The following is a 26,803-nucleotide window of genomic DNA, read 5'->3' as shown; positions in this document are numbered from 1 at the left end:
GGTCACTTTCCTGTGTGGTATGGACTGAGACAGGGGTACCCCCCGAAGGCACAGAAATTGGATTTGCACCAGATTCTTAATGGCCAGATCGGGACTTAAATTTCACCTGAAATCCTGTTAGACAGTTGTAGAAGTCAAGTAAATCAGCCATGGGCTGATTTATACATAAGTTTGTCTATGCGTTGTAAATGTCTACAGCACCACCAACCCTTCTGAAATTTTAATGTGCATATTAATCTTGTAAAATACAGATTTTTATTAAGTATGGAGATTCTGCATTTCTGACTCCAAATGGTATTGATGCTGTTAGTTTCCCAACCGTGCTACAGTAGCGGACTGTAAGTTCCTGAAGGGCAAAAACCACGCCTTCATCTTTAGCAGTGTCTGATACAAGGCGATTTCACGGTTAATACTCATTGAAAAGTGAACTTTCTTCCCCCGGATAGTCACATGACTCCCAATACGCAGCTTTCAGCTCAGAAGCACCCCCAACACACACTCCTACTCTTCAAAACATTTTGTTTTCTCACACGAAAATTATAGTTAAGTTTTTGTTTTCTACGTAGCCCGAGCCTAAGAATATAAATTTCATGAGAGCAGAGACCTTAGTTGTGAGGACTGCCTCGGTTTCAGGATTCATCCATTTGTGTCTCCCGCCTGTTCTGGGAGGCAGAGCAGCGAGTTCATTGGACAAGACCTCTACCCTCATAGAGCTAATGATCTAGCGAGGACTTTAGCAAGCAAGAAGCAGTCACGCCCGGCTTCGAAGTCCAAGTCTCTGCAGAAAGGCAAATAGATAGACAGGACTCTCCTTAAAGCGCTGGCTGTGCGGGAGCTCGAGAGCCGAGCTGAGCCGAAAGACCGCGGGAGGAACCCGGGGAAAAGGAGCTGTCTCATTGGACAATCCGGATCAGGAGAATCCAAAGTGGCGGGGGTGGGTTGTGATGGGCTGTCCTAGAAGTAGTCAGAGCAGGATTACAGAGTGGATCTCCGGGCCAGGACGAGAATCCAAAAAGTGGTAACATAAGTAATCTTCTGAGTATTTACTTACAAAACTTTGCGTCCGCCTGTACTGCGTCTTGGAGGAATTGGACTGGCCCAACCTCCTCCAGGGAACAGTAGAGCGCGGTCCGCATAGAGAGTCCTCTTCACGTAGAAGGCGTGGGAAAGAGCGCGCGGGGGATGCTGGGAAACTCCTCTCGTCAGCCACCATTTTGCTTTCTTTTAAGCCGGCCGTGACCGTGGATTAGAGCAATCTTGAGCCATGAAGCTGCTAAGCAGAGCCGGGTCTCTTTCGGTGAGCACAGCCGGTGGGCATGGGGAAAGGTTGAGGAGCAGTTTGTCAGCAAGGTGATACGGACCGGAGGTGCTTGGTTTGGAGCTCCGGGGCCTTGGGCTTCCGTCTGCCCTTCAGCCGAACTCTGCGGGCCAAGTGGTCTGCAAGGGGGTGGGTCGGGCATTGGAGGCCCAGCTCGTGCTACGCGCAGAAGAGACCTAACGCCGGAGAACCTGAAGAGAAAAGGGAAAGGGCTTGAGAGCGGACGTGACGCGACTCGGTGGAGAGATCTCTGAAGGTCACTGCTGCACTTGGCGTGCCCGAGGAGGAAACCACGAGTCCTGGGGGGCAAGGGGCCGGCGTAGACCTAGCCCTCCACCCTCACCGTCAGCTCTGGCTTCTGCTTCTTAGTGTGTCACGGAGCATCAGTTTCCCCAACGGTTAAGTGGGCTTATGAGCAAAATCTTAAGGAAGAAATGAGCTAATGCCTGTATAGTGCTTATCATTGTTCTAGAACTTACTGTGGTGCCCTGGCAGGATAACGTGTTGTTCTTGATGTCTTGTTAGAGAATTCTAGGAGGGGCTCTTGGTCAGTCCTCGGGAGCTGCTTAAGACTTCTTCAAGCCCAAGCGAAACATAGCTGTCACTTGGGGAAAACTCCTCAAATGTCAGTGTACTACCACCAACGGAGTGGTAGTTATCAAGAGGGGAGGGGAGGAACACTTAAAAATCTCAGCTTGGCCAGTTTTGCCCCCAGGGGATAGTTGGCAATATCTGAATACATTTTTGGTTGTAACAACCTCTGGGGAGTGCAACTGGCATCTAGAGTCCAGAGGTGCTGCTAAATATCCTACAGTGCACAAGCACATCCTCCCCACACACAACAAAAAACTACCTAGCCCAAAATGCTGACAGTATCTGGGTTACTAGGGAAATAGTAACCTGCTAGAGAGAGATGAAGAAGAACAGGGAATGGAGTTTCTCTGTGCCTAATGTTTAAATAGACATACTGTGGATTATACAAATGGTTGTAATTTAAATTGTAATATAGCCTAAATTACCCTTACTGCCACACCTAGACAAAGTAATGATTAACAACGTTGAGAGCTGCCTAGAGTGGCAAAAGACCCCCAGATCGCCTCCATTCTATCCATCCCAACTTTCTAGTAGATGAAGGAACTCAAAGGTAACAGTTGGAGAGGACCAAGGTAAACAAATTGTAGTAAACTTGAAAGCAATGTTTCTAATTATATTCCTTATTTTACAAAAGAATAAATTTATACATATTTTGTTATTAAAATTATTTAATAATTGACAATTACGAGGATAATTCTTTGCAGCTGGTTTGAATGGGACAAATTATAGGCAGTATATAATCAAAGTGTCACTATTCTTGAGGTGAACGCACCTAAATTTCCCTTGGCGATGGAACTGTAGATTATTCATATTTGAACAGCTGTGCTCACATACCTTAAAATTTTACTTTTTAGAAAATCAAAAGGCAGAATCACAAGTAGGGTTAACTATACCACACCCAGCAAACAAAATTGATGTAAAACAAAGCTAATTGTAATTTATAGTTAAAAAGTACTAATAGCGAGTGAAAACTAGGAACCAACTCAGTATAGGACTGATGTTGAATATTTAACAAACAGCCCTTCAGGACATCACTGAGTTGGGGCACTGCGGCCTCTGATGGTAGTCCTCATGAAACTCCAGCAGTATGTTCATTTGATTTTGGGACAACATCTCTTCTAATAACCTTATGAGCCTTAGAATGAATTCTATAGCATTGTATATCATTTACCCAAAAAACAATAAAGTTATGCATTTGGATCAATTATCCAGCCTTTAAGAGGACCCTTTTATCTTTCCAGTAGCTGCATATAATGAACTAAGAATCTGCTGTAGCTGAAGCTATTGTTAATCTCAGGATGATATAAATGTGTACTAGTCAAAGAAATAAATCCCTTGGTTGTGTGGTCTTACTGTAGCACCCAAGAGAGTGAAGATACTATGTGAAATATTGGGGTCTTGGAGGAATTTTCCTTGGTATACTTCATCTTTTTTAAAGGTTACTAAAATGATTATGGAGATGAAGTCATTTCACTTGGGAGGTAGACTAAAATGAGACTGGGCAGATAAGGGAAACAGTAATGCTAATATCTAATAAAAGGGTATGGGTGTGGCAGTCCTACACTTTTTCAAAAAATTCCAAAGCAGGGGCGCCTGGGTGGCTCAGATGGTTAAGCGTCTGCCTTTGGCTCAGGTCAAAAAAAATTCCAAAGCATTAGAGCCAGGAGGAGCCACCTGAAGCTTTAATAGGATAGTTAACAGGGAGAAGAAAAATACAATGGTTCTTTACATTCTAAAAAAATGAAAATGTAGGATTAGGTGTTCCTTCAGGCTCTACAAATCACACATAGATATAGATACAGAGATTTAAGAGTGGTTGGGAAATAATAAGTCAGCTAAATCCAACCTTGAAGATATATTATCACTGAATACCTGTTGCTTGGGCACACCAGAATACAAGACATTTTTCTTGAGAGAAATGTGTGTGACCTGTCTTTTTTGTGTTTAGAGATTTTATTCCCTGAAAGTTGCTCCCAAAGTGAAAGCCACGGCTGCCCCTGCAGGAGTGCCTTCACATCCTCAGGACCTTGAGGTCAGTCCCACTGAGTTACTCACTGGAACCCATACACACCTTACTGTCTTTGGTAATAGAACAGCGTTGATCACATCTCACTTTATCTTAAATACAGTTTACCAAATTACCAAATGGCTTAGTGATTGCTTCTCTGGAGAACTATGCTCCTGCATCAAGAATTGGTTTGTTCATTAAAGCAGGCAGTAGATATGAGGACTCCAACAACTTAGGAACCTCTCATTTGCTTCGTCTTGCATCCAGTTTGGTAAGCATCTTTACTACCTCACTCTCTTCAGGAATGCTATGGTATCTTTTTTTTTTCCATTAAAAATAATGCATCATATATTATTCAAAACACACAAAAGGATTTATGTAACATGTAGGTTATAAAGCATACAGTCAAATAAGCACCTCAGAATGTATCACCCAACATATTCGAACATTATCATTAAAATCAATGTTACTTGTGTCTCCTTCCCTTTCCACCCTCTACACCCCAGATTAACAACTATTCTAAAATGTTTGCTTTTTCTTCCCTTTTCTTTTGAAATAGTTTCAATAACAAATGTTTTTCGTATTAACAAAAACTATTTTTATCTATATTTGTTTGCCGTTGTGGTCAATTCAGTGTTACTCTGGGATAATATTTCATTACATTCTCTTTTTTTTTCCTTTTTTTTTTTAATTAACATAATTATTTGTTTCAGGGGAACAGGTCTGTGATTCATCAGTCTTACACAATTCACAGCGCTCACCGTAGCACCTACCCTCCCCATGTCCATCACTCAGCCACCCCATCCCTCCCACCCCCCACCACTCCAGCAACCCTGTTTGTTTCCTGAGATTAAGAGTCTCTTATGGTTTGTCTCCCTCTCTGGTTTCGTCTTGTTTCATTTTTCCCTCCCTGCCCCTATAATCCTTTGCCTTGTTTCTCAAATTCCACATATCAGTGAGATCATATGATAATTGTCTTTCTCTGATTGACTTATTTCGCTTAGGAATGCTATGGTATCTTGATCCTACAGAAAAAAACTATTGTATTTTTTGGCAAACTTCATTTTATAATTCTTAAACTAAAAAGGGATCTGCTGTTTAGGTAAAGTTCATTTTTAATCTAATGACAGACATTTAGATTGTGATATTGTGTGATTGCAAACTTAGCATTAAAAAATTACTAAAAATACAGTTGTTCTTTCTTTTTCCAGACTACAAAAGGAGCTTCATCTTTCAAGATAACCCGTGGAATTGAAGCAGTTGGTGGCAAATTAAGGTTTGTTAAAAATAAGTAGCAGGAAATAGTGAAAACACCAGAAAATATTCGATCATGAGGGAATTTACCAGCATGATTAAGGATTTGTTAAACAGGCACAAGGAGGAGAAGGCTAATGAATTTAACTACATTGAAATGTAAAACATCTTTATTCCTTAAAGTGAATATTTAAGTAACAGGCAGTAAATGTTTGCAACATACATAACATGGAGAGGGTTATTTGGAAAAATAAAGAACTACAAATTAGGAGAAGACAAGCAAATAGAAAATGGATGGACAGGGCGCCTGGGTGGCTCAGTCGTTCCGCTCAGGTCATGATCCCAGGGTCCTGGGATCGAGCCCCGCTCATCAGGCTGCCTCTCCCACTCCCCCTGCTTGTGTTCCCTCTCTCGCTGTGTCTCTCTCTGTCAAATAAATAAAATCTTTAAAAAAAAAAAAATGGATGGACAAAGGATAGGAACAGGCTATTCCCGGAGGAAGAAGCCAGAAACACTGATCTTTACTGGTAATCACAATGTGATGCCATTACCCATCAGATTTATATATCGTGTTGGCAGTGTTAAGGAAGAGGTAGAATCTCTTCTACAATTAGTGGAATAAATTGATAAAACTACTTAGAAAAGAATCAAGGAAAATCTAGTAATATTGAAAAGGAGTGTATCTTGCAACCTAAGTTTTTAATCCACATGCACAAAGATACTGTTTATTTTTGTAAAGACTGGAAACAATCGAATGCCATCTTCAGGGAAATGGGATAAAGTATGATCTAGTGATGTGATGAGACTAGTGCACAGCAGTTAAGGGATTAACTAAATTATTCCAGTTAAATGTTTTGTGGAAAAACGAGATATTTTTAAGGTATGGGCATTTATAATTTTTTTTATAATTGTTTTTTTAAACAATATGTAGTCCTTATAATTTTGCTTGTCTCTGGAGTGGGAAGGAGGGAGTGAGGTTAGCCAAAGAAGGGTACAAAGAGATCTTCAGCTTTAATTGCCATTTTTCTTTAAAGATTTTATTTATTTATTTGAGAGAGAAAGAATGAGACAGAGAGCATGGGGGGGGAGGGTCAGAGGGAGAAGCAGACTCCCTGCTGAGCGGGGAGCCCGGTGGGGACTTGATCCCTGAACTCCAGGATCATGACCTGAGCCGAAGGCAGTCGCTTAACCAACTGAGCCGCCCAGGCACCCCTAATGCCATTTTTTTAAGTTGTGTTAAAATATACTTAAAATTTACTGCTTTAAGTGTACTGGTCTTTGGCGTGAATTTGGCATTAAGAAACCATCACTACCATCCATCTCCAGAATGTTTTTATGTTCCCCAACTGAAACTCTATAGCTATTAAACAGAAACTTCCCCCCCCCCCCCCAGCAACCCCCTGCAGTGACCATTCTACGTTCTATGATTTTGACTTCTCCAGGTTCCTCCTGAAAGTAGAATTACGGTATTTATTCTTCCAACACTGACTTATTTCACTTAGCATCATGTCTTCAAGGTGCATCCATGTGTAACATGTCAAGATTGCCTTCCTTGAAAATAGTTTATTTTATATTTTAGTTGATGAATATGTGTATTTTTATACTTCAAAATAATTTTTCCAAAGGAATTGGTTGATTTAACAAAGATATAAGGAAAGCTTATTCTTCTGATTAGATAATTCACTGTAATTTATTTCTGATGCAGTGTGACTTCAACCAGGGAAAGCATGGCCTACACTGTGGAATGCCTGCGGGACCACGTGTAAGTACCTGCATGAGTTGAGGACACCTGCTTTTAAAGAAACACTTAGCTGCTCAGTTCTTGTCTTTTTTAATGTGGCATTGTGATCTCTGATTTTGGTTTTGGGTTCTTAAAAACTGTAGAACATTGTGTTTACCACAGGCCTAAAACTTAATATTGAGAACATTACCTTTACGTAGCATGGACATTGGTTTTAAATTTTTGACTCGACACTCTATCTTGATATCTTCTGTAGTGATATTCTAATGGAGTTCCTGCTCAATGTCACCACAGCACCAGAATTCCGTCGTTGGGAAGTGGCTGCCCTTCAGTCTCAGCTAAGGATTGACAAAGCTGTGGCTTTTCAGAATCCACAGGCTCGTAAGTACATTATTTTCAGATCCTGTTCAGTTCTTTCTAAGATACTGGGTTTTTGAGGGGCACCTGGGTGGCTCGGTTGGTTAAGCATCTGCCTTCGGCTCAGGTCATGATCCCAGGGTCCTGGGATTGAGCCCCACATTGGGCTTCCTGCTCAGCGGAGGGCCTGCTTCTCCCTCTCCCTCTGCTGCTCCCCCTGTTTATGCTCTCACTCCCTCTGTCAAATAAATAAAATCTTTTTTTTTTTTTTTAAGATACTGGGTTTTTGAGAAGATCAGTTTGTAGAGGGAAGAAATTGCCATTGAAATTTTTCTCTGCTTGGGTTTAAAACTGCCTTTTCCAAAAATTTGTCTAGTTTCTTAACTATATTCTTGTGTTTCTAAACATTCATATTGTTGATTATTTTTCATCTTTGATAGTATGTAAGTCAATTATAGAATCCCTGCTTCAGAATTTAGAATACGGTGTTTTTTCTTTTTTTCTTTTTTTTTTTTATTTAAAGATTTTATTTATTTGAGAGAGAGAGAATGAGAGATAGAGAGCACGAGAGGGAAGAGGGTCAGAGGGAGAAGCAGGCTCCCCGCTGAGCAGGGAGCCCGATGTGGGACTCGATCCCAGGACTCCAGGATCATGACCTGAGCCGAAGGCAGTCGCTTAACCAACTGAGCCACCCAGGCGCCCCAATACGGTGTTTTTTCAATAGTTTGCTTACACCAAACCCAGCAACAGTTCATGGTTGCTGCTGGTATTACTGTTTAGCCACTTACCTTTACTGGATCTTCCCAAAGCAAGCAATTTAATTTTTTTAAAAATAAGAACTTTTTAGATGTTTATACTTTGTGTTTATATAATGTTCAATACGTAATCTTGACAAGTATGACTAGCAAAACGGATTAGTAAAATAGCACCACTGACTCTTGGAAGTCCTGCAAGTTCGGTAGGAGCAGAAGTGTGCACGTGGGCCCCTTGGGTCTAAACAGGTGACCAGCTGCAGGGGCCTGCATGGGATGGGCCTCACTCAGAACGCAAGCCTGTCAAGTGTCTGGAACAAAGTGAGAGTTTGGTCTGTGTTAGCTAATATTATTTCACTGTGATACTTTGTTTTACAAAAGAGTATGATCTTCCTTACTCTGGATCTCCTCCACCAAAGAAATAGATAGAAAATTGTAGAAAAGATGACTTACCTACCAACTGTGGTTTCTTCCCCACTGTTAGCACTGAGGTTCCAGCGCTCATCCTATCTGTGTGAACGGTCACTGTGGTGTCCCGGCCGCTATCTGCCCCCAAGTCTGCATCTTCAGTCCAGCCACCACATTGCCCTTGCAGCGATCCTTCTGACATGAAGGTCCTTTAAAGGCTTCTTATCTGTGGGATAAAGTTCAACCTCTTCAACTTAGCATATATGTTAACTTCACAGTCTGACCGCTGCCCACCTCCCTTGCCTCTTGCGCTACCTTCTCCCCTTCCAGGCAGTTCCCCTTTGAATCCCTTGTCATGCTTTATGCCTTTGTCTGTTCTCTCTGCCTGAAATGCCACTCCCTAATCCTTCCCCTGGTAAACACCTATCCATCTTAAGACTCAGTCCAGGGCGCCTGGGTGGCTCAGTTGGTTAAGCGACTGCCTTCGGCTCAGGTCATGATCCTGGAGTCCCAGGATCCAGTCCTGCATCGGGCTCCCTGCTCGACAGGGAGTCTGCTTCTCCCTCTGGCCCTCCCCCCTCTTGTGTGCTCTCTCTATCTCTCATTCTCTCTCTTTCAAATAAATAAATCTTTAAAAAAAAAAAAAAGACTCATTCCAGATTTTACTTCTGTTACTCCTTTCCAATTCCCACTGCCCTTCCCTTGCGCCCCTGCTGCGCTTTTGATCTGCTGCTGACATCACACCCATCATGCTTTATTTCACCGTTTTCCCCGCTTAACATTTTGAGACCAGGCATTGTGTCTTACTCATGTCTCTATTTCCAGCACCTAACCATTCCCGGCATAGGGAGATTGCCCGAGTAACGAGCAAAGGCACTGACTGAAGCAGGAAAGCAGTGACAGTGCCCGTGCTCCAGTGAGGAGGACACTTGGACCCCCCCAAAAGCTATTGATAGGACTTAACACTGGCACTTTCATATATCTTCTTAACCTGACAACTCCTCATTATAGGAGAATGTACGAGTGAAATAGAGGTAAATCACTTACCCAGGGTCACATGGTACATTGGTGGCAGAACTAACTATAACTAGATTCAGACTTGCTAAAACCTAGGCCATTATACTTTCCAGATGATACCAGGTAGATTAAAGTTAGAGAAGTGGTCAGGCGAGCCCTGGTATGTAGAAGCTGCTGTCCTAATTTCTTACTTTTCTCAGGACATTCAGCTGGCTGACTTTTAAATTTCAAGCCCTCATAACACTTGAATGCCATAAGGTGACCAAAATTGTATCGTCTAGTTGCTTTCTAGGTTCTAAAAACGTTGTCTTATTTGAATCGTTTCCACAAATGCTGCTTTACTTATTTTACAGGTGTCCTTGAAAATTTACATGCTGCAGCTTACCGAAATACCTTGGCTAATTCCCTGTATTGTCCTGATTATAGGATTGGAAAAGTGACACCAGATGAGGTACTGATAAAACACATTACATTTTAAAATGTGCTTGTTTTCGGGGCGCCTGGGTGGCTCAGTTGGTTAAGCGACTGCCTTCGGCTCGGGTCATGACCCTGGAGTCCCGGGATCGAGTCCCATGTCGGGCTCCCTGCTCAGCAGGGAGTCTGCTTCTCCCTCTGACCCTCTTCCCTCTCGTGCTATCTCTCATTCTCTCTCTCTCAAATAAATAAATAAAATCTTTAAAAGAAAAAAAAAAATAAATAAATAAAATGTGCTTGTTTTCACATTAAATTGAACATTTATCTGCCATTTCAGGTTTGTTTGTTAATTTTTCTTTTTATCTTCAAATTTTAAAAATTCACCTGCTGGCTTTTTTTTTTTTTTTTTAAGATTTTATTTATTTATTTCACAGAGAGCGAGAGCAGGAACACAAGCAGGGGGAGTGGGAGAGGGAGAAGCAGGCTTCCCGCTGAGCAGGGAGCCCGATGCGGGGCTAGATTCCAGGACCCTGGGATCATTACTTGAGCCGAAGGCAGAAGCTTAACAACTGAGCCACCCAGGCGCCCCTCAACTTGCCTTTTTAACTAAAATTCTACCTGAACAATTTTACAACTTTTAACTAAAGGAAGTTTTTATCATAAAAGAGACATGTTTCTTTCAGAAAATCCAGAAAACAACAAGAAGCAAAAAAGAAAACATCTCACATACCTAAAGGCACTGAATGTTAATGCCTGGGTATATTTATCTTTTTTAAACAGTATTTAAGTGTTAAATTTCATAATCTTTTGACCAGAAGTCTTCCTTTAACTCCTCAGTGTGCAGGGGGGAATGAGCCCACATCACCGCCCCATCCGTCATCAGCCTGCTTACTCTAGCTCACTTGCCTCCTTCAGCACACAGGCCTTACTTTGCTGGCGGTACAGATTGTCACACATCACAGCCATATATGTAACATAAAACTTCAGGTCCAAAATGTGAAACACTGAATGTTACAGTGTATCTCTTGCAAGTGTGGGTGCCTATATATAATCTTAATTTCCTACTCCTACCACCCTGCAAAAAATTATTAGAAGGCGTTAAAAGAAAAATTGGGAACTATCAATACTTGGCAAAGTGTGTATATGACTCGGAAGTTAAGGTTTTATTCTCATTTCATTTCTGGTTAGCCACTACAGAAAACTCAACTGTATATCCTATCCCTTTCCTCTTTTATTTCCTGGTTAGAAAACTATCCACTTGGGCGCCTGGGTGGCTCAGATGGTTAAGCGTCTGCCTTCGGCTCAGGTCATGATCCCAGGGTCCTGGGATCGAGTCCCGCATCAGGCTCCCTGCTCCTTGGGAGCCTGCTTCTCCCTCTGCCTCTCTCTCTCTCTCTCTCTCTCTGTCTCTCATGAATAAATAAATAAAATCTTTAAAAAAAATTAAAAAAAAAAAAAAAAAAGAAAACTATCCACTTATCAGTCAGTTTAATGCCTACCATTCCTGTGGCACTTTTAAGAAATTATAACTGATATCATCCAACCTAAACAGTGAATATTTTTCATAAGATTAGCCTCTAATGAGTTTTGAAATTTTTCAGAAATCAAAGTCACCCATGTGAAGATACGTTATTGAGGTAGCTAAAAGAGCATACATAGCGAAACATTTATCCACAAGGGTGTCTGCTGTAGCGTTGTCTATAATTGTGAAAAATCACACAAGTTCAACATCCAACGTTAGGGGACTAGTTAAGTAACTTATTAAGTGTCTGTGGAATGGAATACTATTCAACCATTCAAAAATATTGATATGGAAAAATCCCGTAGCATATTGTCAAGTTAGAAAATGTAATTTATGAATAGGATGTACCATAGGGTCTCAATTTTTAGAGAATAAAGGTGGGGGAGGTGGGGGGTGTGTTTGTATCCTGGACAGATACCAATATATTAACCATGGTTACCTCAAAGTTACTAGCATTTTTAAATGTGTCCTTAGTCTAAAGGAAATTCTAAAGAAATTGGTGCTAGAATACCTTGAGTGATGGCAGCATTCAGGAGGGGGAAAAAAAAGAATGATTCCATGGTGATTCCAAAGATGTAGGCACCATTCACTTCAGGGCACAAATTCTGGTAACTGGATTCAGTCACGTTACCATCGCCTAATGATTCTCAACATTATGACCCATTCCCAAGAAACCATTTTTAGCCAGTTTTTCTACCCTGACTCAAAATCAATTTTAATATCACAGATACACTGTTTATGTACATGTATGTATATTTGCGTTTTATACGTAAAAGAAGTAAAATGTTTTTCTTGCCCCCAAGAGACAATTTTCACTCCCGTGGGAGCAGCAGTGCTCCTGTTGAGAACAGGTTTTAGCCCTACTGTAGAATGTTAATAGTATTTTCTTACTATGTATATAAAGACAAAAGAAATCTGATGCATATCTGCTAAAATCACATAATAAAAATCATAAGCTTAGTCTCATTTTTTTCAAATTCAAGCCAGTGTGTGCTCTAATTTTTTTCAGGCCGTTTTTTAGTTCCTTTCTTTCAATACAACTTTATTGAGTTATAATTCACATGTCATACAGTTCACCTACTTAAAGTGTACAATTCAGGGGTACCTGGGTGGCTCAGTCGGTTAAGTATCTGACTCTTGGTTTCAGCTCAGATCATGATCTCAGGGTTATAAGATTGGGCCCCATGTCAGACTCCACCCTGGGCGTGGAGCCTGCTTGAGATTCTCTCTCTCCCCCCACTCATTGGCATGCTCTCACTCTCTCTCTCAAATAAATAAACAAAATCTTAAAAAAAAAAAGTGCACAATTCAGTAGTTTTCACTATATTCACAGTCATGAAACCATTACCACGTTAAGTTCTAGTTCTTTTAAATGAAAGGGGGGAAATCAGGGGGAGACTAACCATGAGAGACGATGGACTCTGAAAAACAAACTGAGGGTTCTAGAGGGGAGGGGTATAGGGGATGGGTTAGCCTGGTGATGGGTATTAAAGAGGGCATGTTCTGCGTGGAGCAGTGGGTGTTATGCACAAACAATGAATCATGGAACACTACATCCAAAACTAATGATGTAATGTATGGTGATTAACATAACAAAAAAAATTTTTTTAAAGTTCTAGTTCTTTCAATCGATAGTTTAAAAAATAAAAGCAATATAATTCAGCACTATGTAGTCTGTAGTTTACAACGGCAGCTTTTAAGCCTGAGTATTTATTTTCTATTGACCTGCAGTTTTAATTTTTTCAGCTTTCTGTATTTATACCAATATAATCTCATAAATGTTCTTAACTTCCTCAGTTGCATTACTTTGTTCAGAACCATTTCACAAGTGCAAGAATGGCTTTGATTGGACTCGGTAAGTTGGGAATTGCTTACATGTCAGTCTGTTTCTTTAAGAGTAGTCTTTTTAAGCTATAATCATAAGAGCACAGGATTGAACCAAATTTGATAACTCAGTCCTCTGTTGATGTCAGACAAGCACTGTGTGATAGGATTTTAATTGGTAGGTTGTTTGGTTTTAGTAAGCAGAATCCAGCATTTTAACTATGTAAACTACTGGCTTTGAGTTTATTACAGTATTTGAAAAATTATGATAAAGGGCAAATTTCTCTAAGCAAAATGCTTTTGCAAGTCTTTTGTTTTAAAGAAGTATAATTTAATTGAAAATAGGCAAAGGGAGGGCGCCTGGGTGGCTCAGTTGGTTAAGCGACTGCCTTCGGCTCAGGTCATGATCCTGGAGTCCGGGAATCGAGTCCCACATCGGGCTCCCTGCTCAGCAGGGAGTCTGCTTCTCCCTCTGACCCTCTTCCCTCTCGTGCTCTCTATCTCTCATTCTCTCTCTCTCAAATAAATAAAATCTTTAGAAAAAAAAGAAAATAGGCAAAGGGAGTGAACAACCAATTCATGGGGGAAATGTGTGTATATACACACACACGTGTGTGTAGCCAGTTATTGTAAAAGATAGCCTTGCCTAATAGTTAAAATTTTAACCCATGAGATTGGCAAAAACTAAAAGATTGACACTGCCCAGTATTAACCAGGGTATGGAGAAATTAAGCACTCTCAAAAATTGTTGGTGGGAGTATAAACTGGTATATTTTTGGAGGTCTGTTTAAATATATTAAAATTTTAAATATTGATACATTAAACCCAGTGATTTTGTTTTTAAGGATTTATCATACAGAAACAGTTGGTCAAGTTTACAAAATAGTTGCACAAAGATGATATTTGCTATACTGTTTTTTGGTTCCATTTGTTTTGTAAATAACAGCATCATTGAGGTATAATTCAAATACCATAAAATCCACCTTTTTAAAGTATACAGTTCCATGAGTTTTATTATATTCAGAGGGTGCTATAACTGTTACCACTATCTAATTTCAGAATATTTTGATTATCCCCCCAAAAACCCTGTGTTCATTATAGCCACTCCTTAGTCCACCACTCATCTCCTTCCTGTCTCTCTATAGAGTTGACTCTCTGGACATTTCATAGAAATGGAATCCTACAATATGTGGCCTTTTATAGCTGACTTCTTTCACTTCACAATGTTTTCAGAGTCCGTCCATATTGTAGCACTTGCCAATGTTCCATTCCCTTTTCTGGCTAAAATACTCCATTACCACTCTTTGTTCATCTGTTCGTCACAATGGCATTTGAGTTCTTTTCAACTTTGGGCTATTGTAAATAAAAACATTTGCGTGTAAGTTTTAGTTAGAACCACCTGTTTTTCATTCTTCGGGGTATATTATTAGAAGTAAAATTGCCAGGACCTGTGGTAACTGTTGAACCATTTGTGGAACTGCCAGCCTGTTGTCCGCGGCAGTTGAAGTGTTGACATCCCCCCTCCCCGCCCCGACGGCACACGAGGGTTCTAGTATTTCCACTTTGTCACCAGCATTTACTAGTATCTGTCTTTTCGATGGTGGCCATCCTAGTGTCTGTGAAATGGTATCTCATTCCATTTGTGTCTCCCTAATAACTCATATTTTGTGCTTTTTGGGCACTTATATATCTTTGGAGAAACGTCTATTCAAGTTCTTTGCCCATTTTTGAATTGGGTTGGGGTTTTTTTATATTATTTTTGAGTTGTAAGAGTTTTTTATATATTTTGGATACTAAATCCTTACAAATACATCATTTGCAAACATTTTTTCCCATTCTGTGGATCCATTTTACTCTTAAAAGCATTCTTTACTCAGCCATCAAAAAGAATGAAATCTTGCCATTTGCAGCAATGTGGGTGGAACTAGAGGGCATTATGCTAAGTGAAATAAGTCAGAAAGACAGTTATCAAATTATTTCACTCACAGATGGAATTTAAGAAACAAAACAGATGAATGTAGGGAAAAGGAAGGAAAACTAAAATAAGACTAAATCAGAGAGGGAGACAAACCATAAGAGACTCTTTAACTGTAGGGAACAAACTGAGGGTTACTGGAGGGGAAGTGGGTAGGGGGATGGTGTAACTGGGTGATGGGCATTAAGGACGTCACGTGATATAATGAGCACTGGGTGTTATATGCAACTAATGAATCACTAAACTCTACCTCTGAAACTAATAATACACTATGTTAATTAATTTAAAATTTTTTTAAAAATGTTATTTGTACAATGCAGTATTGTTTTAATAGCCAGTGATTAATCAGGAAACATGCTAATGTCAATCAAGAAGGGACTGATTAAATGATAGTACATCCATATAATGGAATTCTTCATAGCCATTAAATGTTTGCCGTAGACCCCTCACCTAGATAGAAATTACAAAAGACAAGTTAGAAACAATATGAATAGAATAACACCATTTTAAAAATAAAATGATAATATTAATATAAGTAAGAAAAAAGTTGTAGATGAATATGTATTAGTAAACTATAAGTGGAATCTCTGGGAGAGTAGCATTGTTGGGGGTGGACTCTTGTTTTCTTTACTGTTTATTTCTATAATTTGTATAATCACATACTATTTTTAAAACAGTAGATGTTTTGCAATTGTATTTTAAAAATTAATGGTTCTAGCTTGGTTTTGTTTTAGGTGTGAGTCACCCTGTTCTAAAGCAAGTTGCAGAACAGTTTCTCAACATGAGGGGTGGGCTTGGTTTACCTGGTGCAAAGGCCAAATATCGTGGAGGTAAGCATTTTGTTCTCTTAGGGCTGACTTATCAGAAGGACGTTCCCCATCAGAATAGTGTATTGGAGTAGGATAGGCCCGATTACTTACCACCAAACAGACTCAGTGTGGAAGGAAGGGATTAGATTGCTTGGGTGTTGTGTATTAAACATGTTTTGTGTGTGTGTTGTGGGGAGAGCAGGATGGTATGCTGGGAGCACCAGGCCACAGAAAACCTTAATCTTAGTGAGTTAATACTGTGTTGTAGAGAATACAGAAGAATAAAGCCTGTGGTGACCAAGCCCCTTTCTTCCTCGCTCTCTCTTTACATGGCACCAGGTGAAATCCGAGAGCAGAATGGAGACAGTCTTGTTCATGCTGCTCTTGTAGCTGAAAGTACTGCCACAGGAGGTACAGAAGCAAATGCATTTAGTGTTCTCCAGTACGTCCTTGGTGCTGGACCACATGTCAAGAGGGGCAGCCATCCCACCAGCGCTCTGTACCAGGCTGTTGCCAAGGGAGTTCACCAGCCATTTGATGTGAGTCTGAATAGTCAACATCTCTCCTTTTGTTTGTAAAGGCTCAATGTGTATGATGTAGTCCTGTTAATCTGCTCTTAAAATTTAAGGTGCACACAAAGAAAATCTTTGTAAAAATGAAGAGATAGCCAGGCTTGAGTTTAGTTCCTTAGGGCCTAATCAGAAACGTCCTTTCTTTTCAGTTCTATAACATAGAAAGAAGGAAATGCTTAAAAAATCAGAAATTCATCCTTCAGGGCCCTTTAGAATAAAGATTTAGATATTAAACACTTTCCCAGATTCTAATTAGTCTTTTTTTCTAGATTTTCTTCTGTCCTCTTGTGTTCTTGTGGTTATTTCGTGAATTTTGCTGCTCTTCCTGTTTTCCAACCAAATGTACAGCGTGTACACCAAGAAACTGTACACCCATCCCTCCAGTTTGAGATTAAGTTAAAAAAGAAAAATGAAGGGCGCCTCAATTGATTAAGCATCTGCGTTAGGCTCAGGTCATGATAACCAGAGTCCTGGAATCGAGTCCCACATCAGGCTAGCCTGCATCTCCCTGTCCCGCTCCCCCTGCTTGTGTTCCCTCTCTCGCTGTGTCTCTCTTTGTCAAAGAAATAAATAAAATCTTAAAAAAAAAAAAAGAAAAGAAATTCCTACTTCAGCATTTGGGCAGAAATTTGAAGTATGAACAGGATAGTCTCAGAATTGTGATTAAACTTCAAATCATTAAAGAACATTTCTTCTTATGCTTTAAATGGGCCAAGCCGGTGGTTCTCAAATTTTAACATGCATAAGAATCACGTGGAATTATTTTTTTAAATGCGGCTTTCCAGATTGCATCTACAGGGATCTGAGTGAGTAAATCTGTTACATGAACTTGAAAGTCTGTATTTTTAATAACAGCTCAGGTGGTCTTTTTGTAAATCATCCACATAAACACTGGGCTACAGGACACTGACATTCGTGTTCCCCTTAGGGAGCTTAACATTCTGCCCAGACTGCAGACAGCAATACCCCCGTTATCCTGAGGCTGAACTTGCAGGTACCTGGGGTATCTGAATAACGTCCACTAAGCAGACATTTTTCCCCAACCCTTTGACTTCAGTGTATAGGAGAAGTGTAAGTGAATTGGCCAAAAAGAAGTCACCAGCGCTAGCAGTGGGAAGACAGGAGGTTTGTGTGACGCCAAAGCCCACAGTCTGTACCACTCAGCCATACTGCGGCTGTGATCAGTGAACAGTGATGGTACTGTTCACAAATTAATGTTTACAGTAAACTTTAATCATCAAAGGTTAGAAAATACCCAGCAAAAAGTAAAGCAAGCAGTCTGTTTTAGGAAGATTTAAGTGAAAAAAGTTAAAACCATTATGGTTTTGAAAGAAGTAACCTGTGTCCGAAACACTGCAGTCCTTGACAGAACCGGTTACGTGAAATATTAATTCATCTCTTTTTGCTTGTACCGTGAGGGTCCCCAAGTTTCTGTCTATTTGGGAAATTGTGCCCTGTTTTCCCTGGTAAAATGACATACGGTAAAATTTCATTATATTTCAGGTTTCCGCTTTTAATGCCAGTTACTCGGATTCTGGACTCTTTGGGATTTACACCATCTCACAGGCTGCCGCAGCTGGAGATGTAAGTTGCAAGCTCACCAATTCTCACAAGTGTTTTTCCTCCCTTAACATGTTTTTAGTAAAAAACAGGGAGTGTTTGAAGGCCGTGACTTATCAGAGCTCTGTATGGTGTGATATCATTACCACGTGTGTGCTGTGCAAGGAACTTAAAAATGTATACTCGTGCTTCCAGGAAAGAGGGAAGAAGTGTCTCCTTGGTATTTTGGTTCTGTTTGGACAGGTGGCATTGAGCTGTCTCTCTGGGACATCTAAATTGAGAACTCAGGTGATGTCAAGGCCAACATGGATCTTTCAGAGTCCTCAGCACAGAGATTGTGTTGAAGTCAGGGTTGTGTGTGAAAGACTGTAGGAGGAGAAAACTGAAGCTCAAGCTCTGGGGAGTGTTGCCAAGTGACTAAGGAAAATGGCCCAGAAAACAAGAAGAAGAGAAACTGGTATTTTTAAGAGGCCAGGAAAGAGCGAATGGTTAACACCATTTTGATCCACTCTGGATTACCATCCATTTAGTTACCAGAGAGCCCTGGTAGTTACAGCAAACCAGTACATCACTGGTAACATCAGTTTTCACCAGAATATTGGTAGTGAGCTAACATTTATAGTGTTAAGGAATGAATGAGAAGAAAGAAATGTGAGGTTGGCATAGGCAGGTGGAGCTCAGACTTGCTGGGGAGTTGGGTGATAGTTTTGGGAGAGTTCACACTGAGAGATTAAGTTGGGAGAGAATTCATACTGAAGGGAAAGAAAGATTGGAGCAGATATAGGATATTATAAATGGATCAGGTCTGAAAAATCGTGAGCAGGTGGAATGCAGAGTACAAATGGACATTTTAGCCTTGGACACAAAGGCTGCTGTGGGAAGGATGCGGAAGTACGTCCCCAGTCGGGGGAGGCTGTCCTGTCTTGAGAGTAAGAGAAGGTAGGAGAGTTGAAAGAAAATAATGAAATTTGGGACAAATGAAGGGCTAGATACACACAGAATGGGCATTGACCGCCATGTAGGTGTCTCCTGGAAGTGAGAGACCACAAATTCATACGAGTCACGTACGACACTTCCTACACATATTGTCACGTATTACAATCACTTCATAATTTTTCTTCAGTAGTATTTCTAATGGAGTAATGGAAGGGGCAGGTCGTAGGTTCCATCCAAGGTTAGAAACCTACAAAGTGGGCAAGTCAGAAGTATGGGCAGATGGCAAGGGAGTGGGGCACAGTGACGAGAGTGACTGAAGGAGTGATTCGTGGATCTTGGCCAGACAGAGAAGTGAAGCCAAGGGACTCGATGGATTGAAAGTAGACAAATGAAGGAACTAAAGATCTTGATAAAGTGGAACAAGGATAGTGTGATTAAAGACTTAGGCCAGGGGTCTTGGAATTGAGGATTTCACAGAAAGGGCAAATTTAGGTTATGTCCAAGTCGGGTGTGGCTGTCGAAATGGGTAGCTAAAATGCAGGGGAAATGAAGGTCCTAGAATGGTGATTAGGGTTAGATCAGTGACCCAGGATGGTGCCAGGGTTGGGATGGAGAAAATCATGGACCGGGTTTATGAACTTATTTACCCAACAGATATTTCCCAAACACCCACCCACATCACTGGAACGTGATTCCTGCTTGACCCCAGCCTCCCAGGCATGGACAAGCTTTACACATCGGTGTGTGAATTACTACTTTCTTCTTAATGAATAGTAAGGGATAGCAGTATTAATTGCATGACGCTTTGGGGAAATTTAGAGGTATTTATTCTTTTTTTTTTTTTGTTAGTTGTTTATTTATCAAGACAAACTATTCCATAAGCCAGTATTCGTGTTTCATAGTTCAGAACACAGGTCAGTGACAGACTTCAATGGAACTCAACCCAAAGAAATTCTTTACATTCCCAAATCACTTTGCACTCTGAAAGATACCAGCCTTCTTCATCTCCTCAAAATCTTTCATGGAATCATAATTTCTGTAGAAATCTGCATATGCCTTCTTTCTTGGTTCGGCCACAGCAAACTTATAGAAAGCTGCAACCCCCAGGGATACAGCGAACGCTCCAACAATATGAAATCGCAGACGCTTGGCCAGAAGGCCTCGCATCTGAGGTTTCGTCAAAGCACTGGAAGTCATGGTAGTTATTCTCCTCAACACCAACCTCAAACCTAACGTCCTCCCTAACTCTAGAGGTATTTATTCTTTACAGGCAATTAGAAATACCTGTGTTTGCTTTTCCTAAACCAGCCTGGCATTCTCTGTGCTCTGCCACTTACTTTTCTAAAAAGCTTGGCTACAGGCAACCTCTTGGATCCCTTCCCTCTTCGGGAGCTTTGTACTATCACTCAGTAATAAACTTTGCTATCGCTCATAAACCTTGCTTTGCTGCCCACCATAAATAAATAAATAGATTAGATAGCTTGGCTACTTGGACACTGCAGATTATACAGGCAGCTGCTTTTTGGAACACTGGAAGAATAAGGAGCGCATAGTGGCAAGAATTCCAAATGGACACTGTGCTTTTCTCTGGAACTTACCTTCCATCTTGTGTTTTTGCCTCAGTAGAGGAGCATTTGATTGCTTCAGGAGACTCTGGCACTGATCAAAAATGACCAGCTGTCTCTTGTTTGTCCTAGGTTATCAAGGCTGCCTATAACCAAGTGAAAACAATTGCTCAAGGAAACCTTTCCAATGCAGATGTCCAAGCTGCCAAGTAAGTTGCAGTATTAACTGTGTGTTTTGTGTTTCAGGTATTTGAAAGTTGTATTTTTTGTTGTAACATATACCCAAAAGGATTGAAAGGTACAGGGGCGCCTGGGTGGCTCAGTCATTAAGCGTCTGCCTTCGGCTCAGGTCATGATCCCAGAATGCTGGGATCGAGCCCCACATCAGGCTCCCTGCTCGGTGGGGAGTCTGTTTCTCCCTCTCCCACTCCCCCTCCTTGTGTTCCTGCTGTCTCTCTCTCTCTAATAAATAAATTTTAAAAATCTTAAAAAAAAAAATCACACCATATTATAACATTTAAAAAAAAAAGGATTGAAAGGTACAGAAAAGTATTTAAAAGGAAAGGGAAACACACCCACATCCTGCTACCTAGAGATACAATTGTTACTATCTTGCTTATTTTCTTGACCATTTTATACATTTTAAACATAATTGTTAACTATCATTATATATACTTACATCTTATTTAATAGCGTGTTTATTGTAGAAATTTGAAAATAAGAAACAAAAAATAAAAAATGATCTCTCATTCCTTACTAATGATTCCTCTTTTTTTAACATTATAATGATTATTCCGTTTATTCAGATTACTAAAAATGTGTTATAAATAGTATTAATTGGTGTATCAAAATACACTTGTTGGACATTTCCTACAGTTGGAAATTATAAACTAGAAAAGCTATCTTTGGTCTTAAAACATTTTTTTATTTCATATTACCTTCTCAGTATAGATTCCCACTGAGTCAGGAGTTACAATAGATATCACAAAAGTCTGTTCAAATATGTCTATATTTTTATTTTTATATTTCAAAATCTCAGTGTAAAAAGGTTGTACCAGTTTAGAGTCACAGCACCAGTATATGAGAGTGCCTGTTCTGCCATAACCATTGGCCAATTCTTTTTTTCACCTCTTTACTGGTGTGATAGACCAAAAAAAGATACACTAGTCCCCCCCCTTATCCATGGTTTCGCTTTCCATGGTTACCTACAGTCAGCCATGGTCTGAAAGCAGATGATCTTCCTCCTGACTTACTGTCGAAGGTCATCAGTAGCCGAACACTATGTCACAGCACGACTACGTCACTCACCTCATTTCATCTCATCATGTAGGCATTTGATCATCTCACATCATCACAAGAAAGGTGAGTATAGGACAAGTTATTTTTAAATGAGAGAGACCATATTCACATAACTTTTATTACAGCATATTACAGTTCTATTTTATTAGTAGTTGTTAATCTCTCACTGTGCCTAATTTATAAATTAACTATAGGTATGTTAGAAAAAACATAGTATATATAGGGTTTGGTACTAACCAGGGCTTTAGGCATCCACTGGGGGTCTTGGAAGGTATCCCCCGCAGATAAATCAGACCACTGTATCTGATTAAAAGATTGAAGTACTTGTCTCCTATTTGGCGATTTTTTAAATTCCCACTGTTTTCACTGGGATCGCCAGCAACACCTCTCACTCAGTAGTTTGGAGAGTCTAACAAAAGAGACACACTTTGGACCAAGCTGGAAATCAGCTTGCATTTTTATTCAGCAGTTTAAAACACTTAAATTTGACTCCATCCATTTAGGACAGTTCAAAATGTGCATCGTGAAACTCAACACTGTCTTCCTAATCATTTAGTATTGCCCACAGAGGAAGTATGATGGGGCAAATTACGACTCAGGAGGGAACAACTTCCTGGTCATTTCAGATTGTTCCCATTAGCATTATTACTTCTGTTGCACTGAAGACACTAAAAATTGCATCTCTTAAATAAGTACAGTACAGGGGCGCCTGGGTGGCTCAGTTGGTTAAGCGACTGCCTTCGGCTCAGGTCATGATCCTGGAGTCCCGGGATCGAGTCCCGCATTGGGCTCCCTGCTCAGCAGGGAGTCTGCTTCTCCCTCTGACCCAACCCCCTCTCGTGCTCTCTCTCTCTCATTCTCTCTCTCAAATAAATAAAATCTTTAAAAATAAATAAATAAGTACAGTACAGTTTATTAAATACTATGTACATGGAACCAAGGATTGGTTAATAGGATGCAGTTGTACATGATTGCACCACAAACAAAACATGATGAGAATAAATTGAAACACTGGATTTACTTAAGAAAAATCGGTTTCAAATCTAATTTATTTGGGACGCCTGGGTAGCTCAGTCATTAAGCGTCTGCCTTCGACTCAGGTCATGGTCCCAGGGTCCTGGGGTCGAGTCCCGCATCGGGCTCCTTGCTCCATGGGAGGCCTCCCTCTCCCTCTCCCACTCCCCCTGCTTGTGTTCCCTCTCTCACTTTCTCTGTCAAAGAAATAAATAAAAATCTAATTTATTTAAGAAAATATATTTTCTTAAGCGTAGCAGTTTTTTATACGGTACGGCAACATGTAGAAAATGGAATTTCAGTTATTAATATCAAGATATGTTTGTTTTCTGTCATTTTGATGGAGTTGATACTTTTTCTTGTAAGATTCTTTTTTTTCTTTAAAGATTTTTTATTTATTTATTTGAGAGAGAGAGAATGAGAGATAGAGAGCATGAGAGGGAAGAGGGTCAGAGGGAGAAGCAGACTCCCTGCTGAGCAGGAAGCCTGATGCGGGACTCGATCCCGGGACTCCAGGATCATGACCTGAGCCGAAGGCAGTCGCTTAACCAACTGAGCCACCCAGGCGCCCCTTTCTTGTAAGATTCTTATTAGTCTTCCTGTAGTGAAAGAAAGCAAGGTGTCATTGCTGAAGGAACAAACTAATAATCTCTCGGTAAAGTTTATTGTAGGTAAAAAAAGTTTAAGTTTTTATTTAAATTCCAGTTAATTAACATACAGTGTAATATTAGTTTCAGGAGTACAATATAGTGAGTCAACACTTCCATACATCACCCTGTGCTCATCACAGCAAGTGCCCTCCTTAATCCCTATCACCTGTTTCACCCATTCCCCCACCCACTTTCCCTCTGGTAACCATCAGTTTGTTGCCTAGAGTGAAGAGGTAAAATCTAAACTCTTTGGGGCCCCTGAGTAGCTCAGTCAGTTAAGTGTCCAACTCTTGGTTTTGGCTCAGGTCATGATCTCAGGGTCGTGAGATCAAGCCCTGCATTGGACTCTGTGCTGGGTGTAGGGCCTGCTTGAGACTCCCTCTTTCCTTCTCCTTCTGCCCCCCCTCCCTCTCTTAGAAAAAAAAAAGGTAAAAAAAATTTTTTTAATTAAACTGACAGTGTGGTAAAACTGCATTAAGTTGTGATTATGTGTAAATGGAACTCTTGCTACAGAGTGCCAAACAAGGATAGTTTTATTTGAGAGTTAAATTACTCAAGAGAGAATTATGAATTGGATTTTTATTTCAAATTCATGCTTTGTGCCCATATTTAAGCTGCACAGACTGTAAGACCTCTTCTGTCCTGGGACGCCTGGGTGGCTCAGTCATTAAGCTCTTCTGCTCGGGTCATGCTCCCAGGGTCCTGGGATCAAGTCCCTTATCGGGCTCTCTGCCCAGCGGGGAGCCTGCTCCTCCCTCCGCCTGCCTTCCCCCTGCTTGTGTGCTCTCTCTCTTTCTCGCTCGCTCTCTGACAAATAAGTAAATCTTTAAAAAGAAAAAAAAGACTTCTACTGTCCTTCACCTGTCTTCTCAATCACACCCCACCCTCATTGAGACAAAGCTCTTTGTAGAAATGGGCCTCAGGGGGCGCAGGTAGATAGAGAATCAGCACACAATATTCCACTAAGTGGACAGTGCCTGAAGACCCCACATAGGTGTTCTGCTTTAATAGAAATGCCTAAAATCATCACCAGAAAAGTATTTGGAGGCAAGAGTTACTTCACTAATCAAAACTTCACATTAAAATAGTCTAAGTTCTAGTCTAAAATCAAAAGGCAGTCTGTTGGGTTTCCAGTATAATCGCATATTGACAGCTTTCTAAATAATCGCATAATCACATAATTGATGAACTGAAGACAGAATGGAGGCCTTTAGCCCTGTTGTAAGATTTCAAAGCTGTTCATTTGTGTATTTACCAAAACATGTTTGTGTTTGAAAACATACTTTATTTGGTTCGAGAACATACTTTCAAATTGCCTTGCTCTTATAAAACTGGCTTCTGCCTTAGTTACATACCTTTTACTGGACAGGAACAAGCTGAAAGCTGGCTACCTAATGTCAGTGGAGTCTTCTGAGGGGTTCCTGGATGAAGTCGGGTCCCAGGCGCTGGGTGCGGGATCTTACATACCGCCAGACACAGTCCTTCAGCAGATAGACTCCGTTGCTGATGCTGATGTCGTAAATGTGAGTGAATGAAAACTTCTGATTTTACATCAAATAATTTGACTTTAATGATCCAATCTCAGAAGGAATGCACAAGCTCCCTTGGGCTGTATATGTCCCAATCCTGCAGTTTGGTGCCAGTCCGCCTGATGCGGAGGCAGGAGGGCTCTTTCCCATCGAGTCTGCAGATGGCTTCCTGGTCAGCTCCGTGTGTGTGTCTTCCTTATTCAGCTAAAGTTCCGGTAGATGATACCATTTAAAATTCTGAGAGGTGATTTTCATGTGATTCTCCTCCCAAGAAATAAACTGTCATGCCAGTCCTGCACGGGATTTCCATTCATTTTCTCAGCCCAAGACATTCCTCCTCCTATTGCTATATTTTTTTTCACATATATTATTGTGAGATTCAGCCATTTTGAGGGCAAGGACGACGTCTTATACCTATTTATATTCCCTGTTGTACCTAACAAATATATGAACTACAGAATAAATCCAAAATCAGTGGGTTTTCCCAGTTCTTTCTGTATTAAAAATGTCGACTCCTCTTGTATCATAGAGGTCTCAGCCGTCTTCTCAGCAACAGCTCTACCTTATGTAGGGACAGTGGGGTTAGAAAAAAACAGGTTATTTTATTTTAAAGTAGTAACCTTGACTCGATTTCAGTTGACCCCTAGGTTCATCATTTTCATACTCTTCCAAATGGCTCTCCTCCTCTTGTATATGACCGTTAGTGAGTCCCGGCCCCAGCTGTTGTCCCCATGAAAAAGCTGGCTTCAGAGAACATGGGGGCTTGCTACTCGTGGCAGTACACCTAAACGACCAGCCTCTGGTCTTGAAATAGTGGCATAAAGAACACAGCGAGAGAAAGTGTGACTTTTATGTTAACAGTTGGGGTATTTTTATTGACTCAGACTATTTGCCGTTTTAAAACAGAAACCGCAAAGTACTGCCTGGCCTGAGGCCGCCTCTGCCCTATTTTGCAATGTCGGTGAGGTTTTCCCTATCCCCCTTTTTAACAGCTACCCTCAAATCTGGAGCACCACACTTGCTCTGTCACACGTAGGAGGGAGCATTCAAAGGAACACCTGAGCTTACTTTCTTACAGCGGCACAAATGAAAATAATGCTCAGCACTCTCCTGTAGTTAATTTCACAAGAGCTTCTTAGTACAGAGTTGCTGGCTCAGGATACCCTGTCCCACACACTCTTGAAACAACAGAGTAAATAAGTTTGTCTGCTGGATAATACATTCTCTTATCTCTGTTAATTTTTGTTTGTTTAAGGCTGCAAAGAAGTTTGTTTCTGGCCGGAAGTCAATGGCAGCAAGTGGAAATCTGAGCCATACGCCTTTTGTTGATGAGTTGTAATACTGAAACACATCTTGCAGGGAAGAGCTGAACATGTTCTCAACCTGGAGCGGCAAACCCATGAAAGTCAAAAATCTCTAATATAACATTCATCTCTTTTTTTTCCAATGAGGTGAAGTGTCTTAACACGTAAATACAGGTAATTATCCCCAGCTGACTGAAAGTTAATAAAACATTCTGTTTAAATGTTTTTCTTGCATCTTTGCAATTAGTTAATCAAGTATTTATTATATGCTGAGATCTTTTAGATGCTGTAAAGGAGAACAGGAGTATAGTAATAGAGTCCAGAAGCATCAGAAACTATTAAAATTAAGATAATTATTGATGGCTTTTAAAGATAAAACCA

The 26,803-nt window shown here is 40.5% G+C and overlaps 1 protein-coding gene across 1 annotated transcript; it reads left to right on the top strand.

Annotated features, from left to right (window-relative positions):
• The first annotated feature begins 1,158 nt into the window (after positions 1–1,158).
• On the top strand, positions 1,159–26,647 carry LOC113932530 (cytochrome b-c1 complex subunit 2, mitochondrial). Its single transcript, XM_027611834.1, has 14 exons — positions 1,159–1,297; positions 3,861–3,944; positions 4,042–4,191; positions 5,132–5,196; positions 6,880–6,936; positions 7,172–7,296; positions 9,803–9,900; positions 13,183–13,240; positions 15,919–16,014; positions 16,333–16,532; positions 18,069–18,149; positions 20,759–20,835; positions 24,959–25,112; positions 26,374–26,647. The coding sequence occupies exons 1-14, from the start codon at positions 1,265–1,267 to the stop codon at positions 26,455–26,457; spliced, it is 1,362 nt and encodes a 453-aa protein (XP_027467635.1). The 5' UTR covers positions 1,159–1,264; the 3' UTR covers positions 26,458–26,647.
• Positions 26,648–26,803: the final 156 nt, after the last annotated feature.

The sequence above is a fragment of the Zalophus californianus genome, chromosome 10 (genome assembly GCF_009762305.2).
Source record: "Zalophus californianus isolate mZalCal1 chromosome 10, mZalCal1.pri.v2, whole genome shotgun sequence".
Lineage (NCBI taxonomy): Eukaryota > Metazoa > Chordata > Mammalia > Carnivora > Otariidae > Zalophus > Zalophus californianus.
This window is presented reverse-complemented; position numbering and strand designations above follow the sequence as displayed.

What these genes read in the sequence shown, in the direction of transcription:
- LOC113932530 (XM_027611834.1), top strand. Translation starts at nt 1,265, where the DNA reads ATGAAGCTGCTAAGCAGAGCCGGGTCTCTTTCG. An exon ending in GCAGAGCCGGGTCTCTTTCG is followed by an intron (nt 1,298 to 3,860) that starts GTGAGCACAGCC and finishes TTTTGTGTTTAG; the next exon opens with AGATTTTATTCCCTGAAAGT. An exon ending in CTGATGCTGATGTCGTAAAT is followed by an intron (nt 25,113 to 26,373) that starts GTGAGTGAATGA and finishes TGTTTGTTTAAG; the next exon opens with GCTGCAAAGAAGTTTGTTTC.